Source organism: Python bivittatus, unplaced genomic scaffold (genome assembly GCF_059951505.1).
Source record: "Python bivittatus isolate LINGU-HERP-01145 unplaced genomic scaffold, Pbiv_v1 ctg000080_np1212, whole genome shotgun sequence".
Lineage (NCBI taxonomy): Eukaryota > Metazoa > Chordata > Lepidosauria > Squamata > Pythonidae > Python > Python bivittatus.
The window spans coordinates 45,184,830-45,199,593 of record NW_028277035.1 but is presented as its reverse complement, the minus strand read 5'-3'; the positions used below and the strand labels follow the sequence as shown (position 1 = coordinate 45,199,593).

Sequence of the window (14,764 nt, the reverse complement as noted above, 5' to 3'; positions counted from 1 at the left end):
AACAGATAATTGTTGGTAATTTAATTGTATACAGTATATGGCTGAATGAATAACCTAGCCATGGGATTCAAAAAGATTGCCCAATTTGGGAAGTTTAATGAATCCGTTGTTATTAGCTCCCATTAAAAGTTGTCAAGATTAGAAATGCTACACTATTAGACTCTAACTTTTATAATAGGTTAATTTAGAATCAGTGTTAAGATATTCTAGGACCCTGCTATTTAACATCCTCTTTGGTATAAGTGGTTGCTTAGAATGGAGTATCTCTTTGTGGCCCTGAAGTACTAAACTATCTATCATGTGCCAAAAATATCTTAAAAATCATGCATAAATTATTAGAATCTTCTGATGTGCTGTCAGAATTCTGTTTCTTTCAATATTGGAGAGGACTTGAAGCAATGGAAAGCACTAAGGTTTTTCTCTCTGATCAACAGAAACCGTATACATTTATCTTACACTCCTGTATTACAGCTACTGCATTTCTCATGCAGCATATAGTGATATCTGTATACACACACAGTATGGAAATAGTGCTGGGAATGGATCTGTAAGTCAACTCCAGAATATGCTACTAGACGGTGCAGTAAATCTGGGCAGTAGAATAAAGCAACAAAAGGGTAAAATTGCTGTTTCATCTGTGGCAAAGAATGCTATAGAAGGACTTTTTTTTTACTCTTAGCATTGCTATGTCTCTATAGTTCTACCTGTCAGAGAATGATGTTGGGCAAAACCGAGCTAAGGTCTCTAAGCACCATCTCGCCAAGTTAAACACCAAAGTTGCTGTGAGGGACTACACCAGTGGACTATCGGAGAACTTCTTGGCTGATTTCCAGGTAAGACAGGGCTATATGTCTCATGCCATCTTGGAAGTGAGAGATATGGGAGAGGAAACAACTTTAGTGATGCAAGAAAGAAGTGATTAAAGCTAGTGTTTAGGCAAGCTCTCATCTAAACTGATGGGAGAGTTTCTGTTCTTCATTCTACAGTAGTAGCAAGCTTGTCAATCAATGTCAAATGTTTCTGTCAGTTGTAATTTTATGGTAAATTATCCTCAAGAACTAGAGGATTTTGACTGGAGGTTGCACCTGAAAATGTTGGAAAACTTCCCACTCAGTTGCCATGACTGAGATGGCTGGGATGGATAGATGTGCGGTATACTCTTGTCAGACATTAAATGGAGAGCATATGTTTGGTGACCCTCTGTGTCATATGGTTTCTTCTCTGTGGTTGGATACTAAATGTGGTTTATGCCCCAAACCTCCACATCCAATATATTCTAGGTTGTGGTCCTGACTGACTCATCCTTGGAGGAGCAGCTGCATATCAGTGATTTCTGCCACGCAAACAAAATTTGCTTTGTCCTAGCTAACACCAAAGGCCTGGCTGGGTATGTATGGTTGAGTGGGTTGTCCTTTTTCTAGGAGGGGAACAAGGAGATGGAGAACTTACATAAATAATGGTGGAATATTGCAGAGGGAATTTTTTCTGAATAGGGAGACCCTGTGGTTGAAAGTGTTTGTAGGTCTGCATGTGTGCAAGGTATTTCTAAGGATGGCATAATAAGATGAATGAATCATATGAGGCATGACTTATTTTTGCTTGTCTCCTGACTCCAGACAGGTTTTCTGTGACTTTGGAGAAAACTTCATGGTGTGTGATTCTTCAGAAGCTGACCCTGTGTCTGCTGCTATTGAACACATCACCTTGGTAATTTCCTCCACTGTGATACAATTACTGTTTTACCCCATACACAATCACATGTTGTGCAAACCAAGCCAATATCTTTTCACCACCACTCAATTTTCTGTGTTACTTTTCTACTCATGTCTCTCTTCTTGGACATCTCCTTTATAGCTTCAATATCATGTCTCTACCCAAGGCAGCCCCAGTGTTTATTTTTGTGAAGGAATTATCAGACAGAGGTATCTGGTTTTGGCCCAAGGTGAATCTTCTAAAGAATGAATAAGGTCATGACCAGGGGCTTGTATCTGTATGAAATTCCAGCTCATCCCTATAGAGCTATTCTCTCTGAAGCTGAAAAGCCGGGGGGGGGGTAAGCCAAACAGTCTGATACTTCCAGATAGCTGGACTATTGCTAATTAACGCTTGTCAATTTCATTAACATTGCAAGGTCAATTTTGGGTGCATTTTATATTGGAGTCCAAAGGATTTGGGGGCGTGGGGGGGGGAATAGACTGGTTATCCTGAAGTAGTCTGAAGCAAGAGTAATAATTGATCTCAGATTTCTCTTCTTCACTCAGGGTAATCCTGGCATATTGACTGTGGCTTGTGATGATGAGCAGGGACATCACTTTATGGATGGTGACTGGGTGGTGTTCTCTGAGATTGAAGGGATGACAGAACTGAATGGTTCTAAGCCCCGCCAGATTTGTGTGAAAGGTAACAGGTCTCTTTTTCTTTCCCTTCTTTCCTACTTGAATACAGAACAGATGTATTCAGAAAGAACTGGAGGATTAATATGGAAAATCCATCACGAAGTTGGGTTAGCAAAGATTATGAGAGAAGAATGACAGAATAGTAAAGTGGTTGGGTTGATGGGAAAATTAAGGAAAGTTGTGAGGCTTCAGTATGGAAGTTTAAAATATTTGGCAGGAAACCAAGACACTTCCAAACTCAGAGAAACCTGAATTGTGAAGCTTATATTTATAGCAACTGGATTCATAAGCTTTTATCGGACTCTGGGGCAATTAAACTGCATAGGGTTAGGGTTAGGCATAGACATCAGGGCAGAACCTGAATCTTTTTGCTCTGTGTTTAGGAAAATACACCCTGGAGGTTGGAGACACATCTTCCTTTTCTCCATACCAGCGTGGTGGGATCATCACTCAGGTCAACGTGCCTCAAAAGCACTCCTTTGTATGTTCTCATTTCTGAACTACAGATATCTTAGGGCTTTGAAAAACAGGGTTCTTCTTTTCAGGCTACTTCACAGAATGGACTGATTCTTGAACAAGTCTGTTGCTCTAGCTAAAAATTATGGGATGTACAGTATTGTTTCATATTTCATTAAAATATGGTCTAGATAAACTTCCCCCAACTTGTTACCTTCCAGAGATTTTCAGACTATTGATCCTTTCATAATGAATTAACACTGTACATCCTCCAGCTGAAATGAGGCTGGGAGGTTGAGCACCTGCTTGAGAAAGGTTAGTATAAGCTGAGCTTGATTGATTGTGATATAAAATTCTAGGTAGGAAACTGTGCTGGTCAGTAACTCAGTAGGATAATGCATGTGTTACATACAGAAGATTTCAGGTTTGCTCCAGGTTGAGCAAGCTGGAAAGGGCCTGTGTCTGAGCTCAACTTAAAAATCACTGTAGGTCAATGGCACATGTATCAGTGGTGATATGTAGAAGTAGGTGAGGCAAAGCATGATTCCCCTCTTCTGATCATGGGGGGAAAAAAAACAGAGAAAGTGGCAAAGCACCCCATCTCCAGTTGAGAGTGTTGAGGCAAAACAAGCCAAGGATCTCAGTCTTTCCTGGAGTCCAGGTCTGGAGCAGTACCTGGAAGGTTTGTGTAGTTAGCTCCCCCTCTCTCATTGTTTGTATATATTTTTTGGTTTGGCCTTAGGAGAGACTGCCTTCAGTGGCAAATGCAAGGTCAACCCCAGCTCTTATTCATTATTTTGCAATTTTATTAGTAAAAATGATTGTCAACAATATTCTATTTCTTTATGGTATTTACTTCAAAAGTGCCATAACTGATAAGTGTCAATAGTAAATTGCTTGTATATACTTTCTGGAAAAAGTGGGCTTTTTGTCTCTGTCTGCAATTCTTTGTTACAGTGATGTTGGACTTAAAATTCAAAAATTTGAGACTCGCTGTGGCAGATGTTACTGAGCTAGGTGGACGTCATATATTAAATTGGCGAGAGAATACTTTCTTGAGATATGGTATCATAGAGAAAAGACATGTATTAGATGCAGCTTTCCCTTTTAGCTTATTTCTCTGTATTCCTAGAAGTCTCTGCAAGCCTCCATGGCTGATCCTAAGATCAAAACCCCAGACAGGAATAAAATGTTTCGTTATCGCACTCTTCACGTGGCCTTCCAGGCAGTTCACATTTTCCAGAATAAATTTGGTCGACTTCCTAGGCCTCAGAATCAGGTAAGTCTCTCTGGTCTACCTACCTACCTACCTACTTACCTTCTTTCTCCTTTCCCTCCCCTCCCCTCTCTTCCTCCCCACTTCCTTCCTCAGCCAAATCTTTTTTTCAGCCTCAGTTATTATTCCTTGGCAGGCAGATGCAGACAGGTTGGTAGAGCTGGCGGAGACCCTCGCTGGGGAACAGGAACTACTGCAAAAGGATCTGATACGGACGTTTGCTTATGGATGTATGGGGGATCTGAGCCCTATGAATAGCTTTATTGGAGGCGTTGCTGCCCAAGAAGTGCTAAAGGTGAGTGGCAGAACTTTGTAAGAGCAGGCGGAGGTTGACTGACTGACTGATTTGATTGGTTTTGTTATTTTTATTAAAGAGACAAACAATAATTAAACATCGACTAAAAATATGGTTTTAAAAAGAAAATGAAAGCAAATACGAAAGGAAAAAGACAAAAATGAAAGCAAATGGGAAAAGAAAAAAATTGTGGGGGGGTATTAGATGTCTTGCCTTGAGCCCCTAGAGGAGTTCAAGACAAGTTATACATGCAACAATTAATAGTAAAACTAGAGATGTCTGGTATAAAGTAGTAGCTAAAATAAAGGTATAAATCAGGAAGTCTGTAGTTCAGATTTCACCTCTCCTGTGAATTCAGTATGTGCCCTGGATAAGCCACTCTCTTCCAACGTCAGTATTCCTCATCTTCAAAGAAGGAGAGAAACATAATATTGATTTATCTTACAACGTTCTTGCAAGGATTACTATTAAATAAAGTACACAAAGTGCTTTGAGTGCATGAGAGCAGTATACAATATTAGGAATAACTATGAATTCTTATAAGAAACTATCAGAAATAGAACTGAAGGTGCATGAGAAGAAGTTTTCCACCCATTGTAATGTCTTTGCTAATCATTTTGTAGTTGAATCTAGAGGAGTCAGCTTGGGCTGCTTCCCATTGGGAATTGCAACTGCCCCGCTAACCTTGGGCCCAGTACTGAAATTCAGGTTGCTGACTGCCATCAACTGGCTTTGTACTGGGTTTGCCAGTGAAGGATGTCTACTAATTGTTTTTTCAAATAGATGCACGATTAAGCAAGTTTGGCTGCTTGCAGTCCGGAGAGATCTTTTAATGTTCAGGATGGTTCTTCCACAATGCTTAACCTTAGTTTTGTGGAGGAGCCAGACAATATGGTGTTCCCTTCATCATCAGCTTGTGATGTGTCTTTGTTTTGTTCTTCCTCCTCACTCATCTGGGGTGGTGGACTCATGGAACCTCCAGCACGAGGGCATGGCCTTTTAGTTAACAGCTATGCCTCTCTTGGCGCTGGGGAATTCTGGGAGTTGAAGTCCACATATCTTAAAGTTGCTAAGGCTGAGAAACACTGCTCTAGTCTGAGAACTCAACTAAGGAAGGTGTATACCACTCATAGAATGTCCAGACTATTGTTAAGAAAGATGACAATTAAAGAATGTTGATTTCTGTTACTCAGACTAGCATCGTTTTTGCTTTAATTCCAGTGTTGTCCATCTACCAAGCAGAGAAGGGTTTTCTGTCCTAGTGGAAATGGATTAGAATATACAGTATTATAAACTCTTACTGGGTGAAAGTATGTTTTGCTAATCATTTATAGAATGTCCACCAGATGGCAGTTCATGCTTTTAAACCATTGGTAAGGAAAGATTACTGTTTGGGGAAGCTGAGCTTTCTTTCTGCTCATCTGTTGCTCTCAGCTCCAACCATCAGTAGGAGGCAAGAGAAGAGAAAAGAAAGTCTTCCTCCAGAGACTACTGTTTAGAAGGGTGGCCCCTTAAACATCACCCCAAAAGAGGAAATGCATCTCAAGGAAAAAAAATGCCGATTTGCATCATATTGTATATGCTAATTTATCATTACAGCTAATCAGTACAATATTTTTAACAACATATCTCACTATAGTGGAAGATTACTGCTGGGTGATTGATGAGCAACTTCAAGGCTGTTCCTTATCTTAACGCTGGATTTGCTCCCAAATACAGAGCTGTTTTTTGTAGAGTAGTAAGAGACATGCTCCTCTTCTGTTTAGCCTCCGTTTTCCTGTGCCTAATTGTCTTTACTGTATCCTCTCTCCTATGTGTGAGAAGTACATTTTCAGTTGTCCATACAGCTTGGTTTTGTACTTTGTGAGGAAGAGAAAAGTGACTATAATAAAGTCATTATCATGCACTCATTTTTGTGTAAGGCTAGATGTCCTCATCTTGGTGCCTTGATTCCTACATGCTTCCTACTTCCTGAGGGGCACAGTTCAACCAGTGTAAACATGATTACAGGACATACTTAGACCTAGGAAATCTCTGATTCAAATCCTACCTCTGGAGGGCCTTTTGCAAATGGTTAGGTATTAGGAGACAACTTCTGACTCTATCAGATAAATGGCACAGTGCAGCTTTTCTGCCCTTTCCTTTTTAACATCTTTTTGTGATAAGCAAAAACTGGAAAGAGCTCTTGGAAAAACCCAGGAAATTAAGAAATAGAAGGTGGTGTCTCAACCATTATGACCTGGGTAAAATTCCATAAAGGAGGCAGAGCGATTGCACAAAAGACACCTCATCGAGAAGCAACCCAAGATCTTAGCTTTTATCTGTTATGAGCTGATAAGAGGTTTGTTGAAGCCCTTACTCAGAGCTCTGTCACACACTTACTGTAGAAAGTCAAAATATATTGGTAACTAAATAGCTAAAGTCTGGCCAAATGTATCACTAATCACCGGGTATGTCAGAGAACATTAGACAAGATCACTTGAGGTTTTTCTAGCTGATTCTCTAGATATGTCAAATGACGGAATGAGCTGAAGGGTGTAACAATTGTAAAGCTCTCCTACAATGCCCAAAAGTTGGCTAAAAATAGAAGAAATGTGTAAATGCACTGCAAGATAATGATTGTAAACTTGAGTAAAAATGGATAAGAGCAACAATGTCATACTCTCATTTACTGAGATGTCACCAAACTAAAATCATGGAAACTTACAAGGTGACTTTGGGCTTGTCACCCTCTCTCTCCTCACCTCACAGTTGTTGCAGTCATCACAATGAAGGGAAATCCCCGCATAAGCTGGCTTGAGCTTCTAGAAGAAATACAGGCTGGATAGAACTCTAATTAACTAACTACTGATGTCTAGTACAGCCAAGTTATGTTTCATTGTAACATTTCTTCTCTGAACTGTGGTCTTCTCACACATAAATGGCTCCCTCCAGTTAGGCTTTCTTCCCTTCTGTTGTGTCTACCAATCCTGGCCCCAACCCATTTCACAAGTTCTTCAGTCCTGGAATTTCCCGGTTTGATTCTTATTACTATTTCCCAGTTTGATTCCTATTGTTATTATGGTTGGTCACTTAGTCAGCCAGATGTTTAGACTAGATTTGGCATTTTTGTCCACCTATTGAGTCCTTCCCTAGACCTGGGATAGGCAGATGTTTACTAATATTAAAGGTATCGTCGCAGGATGTAAGCTGTTCCAAGTAAAGCTGTCTTTTGCAATTGACTGATGGTGATTTTGTCAATACTAATGGAGTTCAAGTGGTGCTCCAGATGTTTTGGGACTGCACCCAAGGCACTGATGACTATTGGTACTATCTTTGCTTTCTTTTGCCACAGTCGTTCTACTTCTGTTTGCAGATCTTTATATTTTGTGATTTTCTCCAATTCTTTTTCTTCTATTCTGCTGTGTCCAGGTATTGCAGTGTCCACGATCCAGACTTTTTGTCTTTCTTATCAACAGTTGTTAAGTCTGGGGTGTTGTGTGGCAGATGCTTGTCTGTTTGAATTCTTAAAGTCCCAGAGCACTTTAGCTTCTTCATTTTCTATTACTTCGTCTGTTTTGTGGTCCCACCAGTTCTTGCTTGCAGGCAAATGGTGTTTCTTGCAGATATTCTAATGGACCATTGTTGCTACTGTGTCGTACCGTTGTTGTAGTCAGTCTGTGCAATCTTCTTGCAGCAGCTAACTTGGTGGTCCACTGTTTCTTCAGCTTCTTTGCAGAGATGGCATATGCTGTCTTCTCAATTCTGGCTTTATATGCATTTGTTTTTAAGGCTTGGTCTCTTTCTTCAACTTTCCTGTTCTTAGCCATTGCCAGGTCTTGTTGTTATCTGCTTTGCCTGCTAGTTTTTTTGTGTACTGGCCATGTAATACTTTGCCTTGCCATGTCTCATTTCTATTCTTCATTTGGTCTTTCTTATAGGCCAGTTTCATCTCTTTGGTATTCAGTTAGCTTCAGTGCATCTTCTTCTTCTTCTTCAGTAGCTTCAGTACATCTTCTCCACTGTCCTTCAGATATCCTTCCAATGCCCTTTTTTCTTCTTCAACTGTCTGGTGTACTTGCAACATTCCATACCTACCTATGCTCCTTGGTAAATAGAGTCTGACAGTGTCACTGCATGGATGAAGGGCATGATTCATTGTCATTATTTTTTTGATCTTCCTATCCAGGGCTTCTAATTCAGTTTGAGTCCAGTCCACTATTCCAGGTGTGTATCTAATGACTAGGATTGCCCAGGTGTTAATCACCTTGATGGTATTTCCGCCACTGAGTTTGGACTTTAAGATCTTCACTCTACTGATGTATTTACTACTAACCTTCTTCTTGATTTCAATGTGCTTGACATTGACAGCCTGAAGGATGCCCAGGTATTTGTAGTGATCTTCTTCATCCTGACTCTTGATATTATTTCCATAGGGCATCTTGATGCCTTCAGTTTTCACTGTTTGTTCTCTGTTGATGGTAAGGGTGGCACATTTGTCCAGTCCAAACTCCATTGCAATATCTTGGTTGTATATTTGGACAGTGTTGAGCAGCAATTCCATTTCAGTTGGTGTTTTTCCATACAGCTTCAGATCGTTCATATAAAGGAAGTAGGATAGCCTGGCAGATGTTTTTGATATTTGATAGCCATGGCCTGACTTGCTCAATATTGTTGACAGAGGAATCAATGCAATGACAAACAATAGTGGTGATAGTGAGTCTCCTTGAAAGATTCCTTTCTTGATGTTAACCTCTCCCAGTCTATCACCATTGACCAGCAACTGTGTCTTCCATTGTGCCATTGATCTTTGCACAAAGCTTCTGAGGTTTCTGTTGACTCCTGTTGTTATCCAGTCATGTGGTAGAAAGTTGAATGCTTTCTTGTGATCAATCCAAGCTTCATTCAAGTTGGTCTTTCTTCTCTTACAGTTTGCCAAAATCAATTAGGAAACTATCAGTCTTGTCAATCAGGAGCTGATCTTTTGTCTCTCTACTATTTGGGCGGTTTCCTTTCTGCTTAGATAGAAAAGGCTTGTTTTCAACTAGTTGCTGTTGGACTGCATCAGCTACAACACCAGTTAGCAATTTGAAAGTTGTTGGTAAGCAGGAAATTGACCTGTAGTTGCCTCGTGCTGCCCCTTTTGTTAGATCTTTCACTATCAGGTAGGTTTTGCCAGATGTTAACCAATTTCACCTCCTTCCAGTTTGTTATTTAACTGCTTGGCAATGAATGGGTACAGATCAGTCAGATATTTCAACCAAAAACCATACAGTTCATCTTCACCTGGTGTGACCAATTCTTGATCTTCCTTGCCCTTTTCTCCACCATTTCTCCTGTTATTACAACTTCATTAATTTCAGCTTCTGTTTTTTTCTTTCTATACCTCCTTTATCCAAACTGCATTCTTGTTGTATTTCTTTGACTTGTCCCATAGCTGTGCCCAGAACTGCACCGTTTCTTCTTTGTCAGGTGTTGGCTCGTTCATTGCATTCTCCATTGAAGGATTGGTAGAAACGTTTCTGATTCGACTGAAATTGGAGATTCTGCCTGTAGTGTGCAATTCGAGCTTCGTATCTGCTGATTTTCTTGGCTATATTTGCTGCTTTATTATTTCCAGTGCTTCCTTGATATTTCTTGTCTCTAGGTGATATTTTTTGATTAGGTATTCTTTGGTCTTCTTGTTCTTCAGCTTCTTTTCTTAAATCTGTTCTAGCTTGCTTGCATCTGATCTTGGCATGCTGATGTTATTTTCCAACCTGATCTTCCATTTTGGTGGTGCACTGTTTGGCTTTTTTTCTTGTTTGTTGATTTTGCATCCAAGATCTTCAGTTATAACTACAGCTGTGCTGTACATCAGTTGGTTTGTTTCTTGCAGTGAGCTGGTGCTTATATTTGATATTACAGTATTGGCATCTTTTAATACTTGTGTTAGCTGTTTTTTTTTTAACAAGCTTCAATGCAGGCAACCTTATTCTGTGTTTTGTGCTGTTCTAGATGCTCAGTTATTCTTTGTTTCAGTTCCTTTTGTTTTTTAGTTAGAGGACCTTGTTCTTTCTGAGGAGAAGGTAGAAGAGAGGGTGCCTGGTTTGGGAATGAAAAGAGTTCAGTAGCAGTGCTGGCTTCCTCTACTACCAACTCCCCCTGGTTTGTCTCTACCGTTGTTATTATTGTTGGTCAAACAATCAGCCAGTTGTTTAGACTGGATTTGGCATTTTTATCCACCTATCAAGTCCTTCCCAAGGACCTAGGTTAGGCAGATGTTGTTTGATAGTGTTAAAGGTATCATTGCAGGATGTAAGCTGTTCCAAATAAAGCTGCCTTTTGCAATTGACCAGTGGAGATTTTGTCAATGCCAATGGTCTTCAAGTGGTGCTCCAGATGTTTTGGGATTGCACCCAAGGCACTTATTACTATTGGTACTATCTTTGCTTTGTTTTGCCATAGTTGTTCTATTTCTATTTACAGGTCTTTGTATTTTGTGATTTTCTCCAGTTCTTTCTGTTCTATTCTGCTGTGTCCAGGTATTGCAATGTCCACTATCCAGACTTTTTTGTCTTTCTTATCATCATTATTATTATTACTACTATTATTATTATTTAAATGTATATGCCACCTGACTCTTAACGACTCTGGGTGACTACAAATAGAAACATCAAAAAGAAGAAAAAAACAGTGATAGACATTAGCATTATACCTGAGCACATGTGGTTTAAAAAATCCTCATTTAGCAAAATGTGTTTAGTTTCAAACTTTGCTGGATCCCTTTTGGCTATATGACTACTCTTTCACCCAGAGATACAGTATGACTTGTATATTGCCCAAAGAGACAACATTCATGACAGATAAACCAAAAGAAATGAAAGAGGGAATAGATTGTATCCAGTGTGTAATAATATTGATAATACATATGCAAATGAAGGAATAATTACTATAAATGTAGTAGAATTTTAATACAGCTCAATTTGATAGGCAGCAGTGTGCCTATTATTCAGGGACAATGCCAAGGCCTTTGCAATTTTGCCTTCTTCAACTAGATTTGGACTGACAAGACTTCATCATAGAAGGCACTTTGAACTTAGAGACCATCCTGTGTAAAGCACCATAACTGGCCACCCTAGCTGATTTGTTGCAAGTGACATATGCAGAAGGCTGGGTTAAAGATTATTTGAATCACCATAAAGAAATTAATTTCATGTGGGATGACTCCAAAGCACAAGAGCTCAGACTATCTTGGGTTGGGTATCAGCTGAAAGCATTTGATTTTCTGTTTTCCTAGACTAATTTGTTTTCTGGCCGTTGCTGCATAGATGAGCCATTCTCTCAAGTTCCTGGATGTTCCTGGGTGTTAGTGCTCAACAAGATTAGTGCCACTGAGAAGTAACTAGAATGGTGAAGAAGTATGAATCTTCCCATTTCCTGATGGGCTTTTGTGGCTTTAACAGTTGGGTAGAAGACCAAACACCAACAAGATGTGGCTTTTCTTAGTAATGAGATTAAATAAGCAAAAACGTCACCTACTTGGAATTTGGCCTGCTTTGCAGCTTAAGGTACAAGCATTCCAGATGTGTTGGACTTCACCTTCCAAAATGTTCATTATAACCTTTAACATAGAGCATCTATGTTGTTTTGCTTGCAGGCTGTCTCGGGAAAGTTCATCCCTTTGGATCAGTGGCTGTACTTTGATGCCTATGAATGCCTGCCTGAAGGGGAGCAGCTGACAGAGGAAAACTGTGCCCCAGTGAGTTGTTACATTCTGTACTTTGCATTTTTTCCAAACCACTCAGGTCTGATCCGTCACAACTCTGTTTAGAAGGGTTTCTACTGGTGGCTTTCAGAGAAACATTTTCATCTCTCTCCTCCATGACACTGAATTCCATAAAGACAGCCAACTCTGATCTTCTGAGAACAGGTCCATACCTACCCATGTGGAACTGCATCGGTTTCATTTTGCCTCCTGTTTGGAATGTTGCTCTTAATGTTCTGATGTTTGCCATCTCCATCTCTCACAGCGTGATAGTCGCTACGATGGGCAAGTTGCTGTCTTTGGGGCTGACTTCCAAAAACAGCTTGGGAAGCAGAAGTATTTCCTGGTGAGTAAGGCAGGCTACTCCTGTAAACCACATGAAACAACATTCTTACCACACGCTAACTAGGTTCATTATAATATGTGTATTTGGTTTGAGCAAATTATGCTGTGTACTATGTTCTTATTGTCAGTGCGTTGTCTGTTGTCTCCCCGGCTCTCATTTCTCTTCTGAGGTTGTCAGGATGATACATCTACAGCTCTTCCAGCTGACCTTTGTGGTTCCAATAATTAAAGCGAAACTTTTTTTGATGAGCTTATTTCCAGTGCAGGCCAGAAAACTGCACAGTCACCCAGCAGCTGTTGTAAAGAGAAACTTTGGTGCCTTTTCTTCCATTTTTTCCACAGCAGAGGGAGCATTGAGAGTTTTAGCCTGAGAGATGGCACCAAAGGAAGAATTATTATTTTCCTATGATGAGTAACTGGCTTAGATCCTTCCTGCAGCTGTTACTGGCTTTTATTGAGTTTTGCTTTTTCATTTGTTTGTGTTTTGGTGAACTTATCATTTGCTGGCAGAAATGCTCCCATAGATACCAGAAAGGATTTTAACCTAATTAACAGAGTTGAGTATCAAAGGAAGGCTCCAGATGTTGAAACCACTCCCACTGGATAATCGGACAAAATTATGATAGCAATGGTAATGAAATCTTACATTGTGGCATGTCACTTTTTGCAGATTTGAATGCAAAGATTTGTGGGAACTTCAGCATGGATCCCTGAGTATCTTAGAACCGGAAGGAAGCAAGCAACCTTGGGAGTGATTGACATTGATCAAATTTCTAGTCTCCATGAGAGTATGTTTGAAAAATAGTCAGACAGGAAACAAGACTACAATCATCCTGCAGGTTCAGACTTAAAGACCTATTTAGTCAAGCATTTTGTTATGCCATCAGCAAATCTTCAACTGCACGGGCAGTGCTGTAAAAAGCTCTTGTGAGGAGGGCAAAACTTCTCCAACTGTTGTTTCTTTCTGTGTCGTTCATATATCATGCAGGCTGGTTATGCATATAAAATAGATTTAAAATTGACTAACATTTCTTAATTTGCCAGATATATTTTATAGCACATACAGTATTATAGGCAGAAATAAACAGCACTCATTATATCTGATTAATGCATACATTCTAATTAGATCAACATTCTCAATACCTCTTCTCGCAATTTTGAGATAACCTTTGCTAAAGACAAATGACACAATCATTATTAGGCTATATACAATTTATACCTGTGAAATAAATATGTGCGTTGTCTTTGATGTACTGCTTAAATCCAGCGGGATTTGGTTCCTCCACCTCCACCTTGCCAGATACATTTACATTCTGCAAAATCTTTCCTTTAGTTTGAAGTTTTGCTTGACTCTCTGTTGTCAAAGTGAGAGCATGGTGAGATCATCACTATATAACAGGCTTTGTGCTGCTGAGTCATATTCTGGTAATCCTGGACTTCACAACCATTTCAGAAACATTTGGTAGATAGTTGATTTATAAGATAAAAGAGGGTTGGGTTGACGTTGCATCCCGGTTTTACTCCTTTTTCTTGTTTGAAGGGCCTTGCATAGTTCTTTATATGTTTCACACATTTGATGAATTGGCATATGGATCTCATGAGTTTGTGGAGTTTCTTTTCTGTGCATATTCCATGGCAAAATTAAAATTTAGTCTAGTGTACCAGCTATAATGGAAACATACTAAAATCATGTGTTTCTGTTTTTACATTTTTTAGCTAACTGACATCTGTAATATAAAATGTGGTCAAGAGTTCAGTTTTCAAAAAGGGAGATCATTCAGTTTGTTATTTCAATCCTTCTCCCAGAATTGCATTCAGAAAGTTTGGAGACTTTTATAGCAGTTTTCTAATGTGAATACTTCTATCCAGGCTTTGTAGTTGCCATGCACACTTTATCGAAATTCCATGAGGATCAGGCTAAAAATATGCAGGTGGAGGAAAGGTATATAGGACAGGTGTTGATCAGAACCAACCATATATAATTTGAGGAGCTGTCTCCAGTTTCTGATGTGGTTCCAAAATGTCATGGGGTCTCAACCAGTCTTATTATGTACAACTTCCTTAGGTGGGAGCAGGTGCGATTGGCTCTGAGCTCTTGAAGAATTTTGCAATGATTGGCTTGGCTGCTGGCGAGGGTGGGAAGATCACTGTGACAGACATGGACATCATTGAAAAGTCCAACCTCAACAGGCAGTTCCTATTTCAACCAGAAGATGTATTTGTAAGTCATGCAGGCAAGATGGCGGGAAAGAGTCTGGGAGCAATAAGAG

The 14,764-nt window shown here is 39.7% G+C and overlaps 1 protein-coding gene across 1 annotated transcript in view; it reads left to right on the top strand.

Moving 5' to 3' along the window:
• The window catches only part of UBA7 (ubiquitin like modifier activating enzyme 7), a 46,652-nt gene that overhangs the window by 6,117 nt on the left and 25,771 nt on the right, over positions 1-14,764 (top strand). Inside the window, exons 4-13 of the mRNA XM_007428410.4 lie at positions 699-833; positions 1,281-1,387; positions 1,617-1,707; positions 2,262-2,400; positions 2,780-2,877; positions 3,985-4,131; positions 4,265-4,423; positions 12,042-12,143; positions 12,415-12,495; positions 14,560-14,715. Coding sequence (XP_007428472.1) covers positions 699-833; positions 1,281-1,387; positions 1,617-1,707; positions 2,262-2,400; positions 2,780-2,877; positions 3,985-4,131; positions 4,265-4,423; positions 12,042-12,143; positions 12,415-12,495; positions 14,560-14,715 — 1,215 coding nt within the window. The remainder of the gene's footprint in view (positions 1-698; positions 834-1,280; positions 1,388-1,616; positions 1,708-2,261; positions 2,401-2,779; positions 2,878-3,984; positions 4,132-4,264; positions 4,424-12,041; positions 12,144-12,414; positions 12,496-14,559; positions 14,716-14,764) is intronic.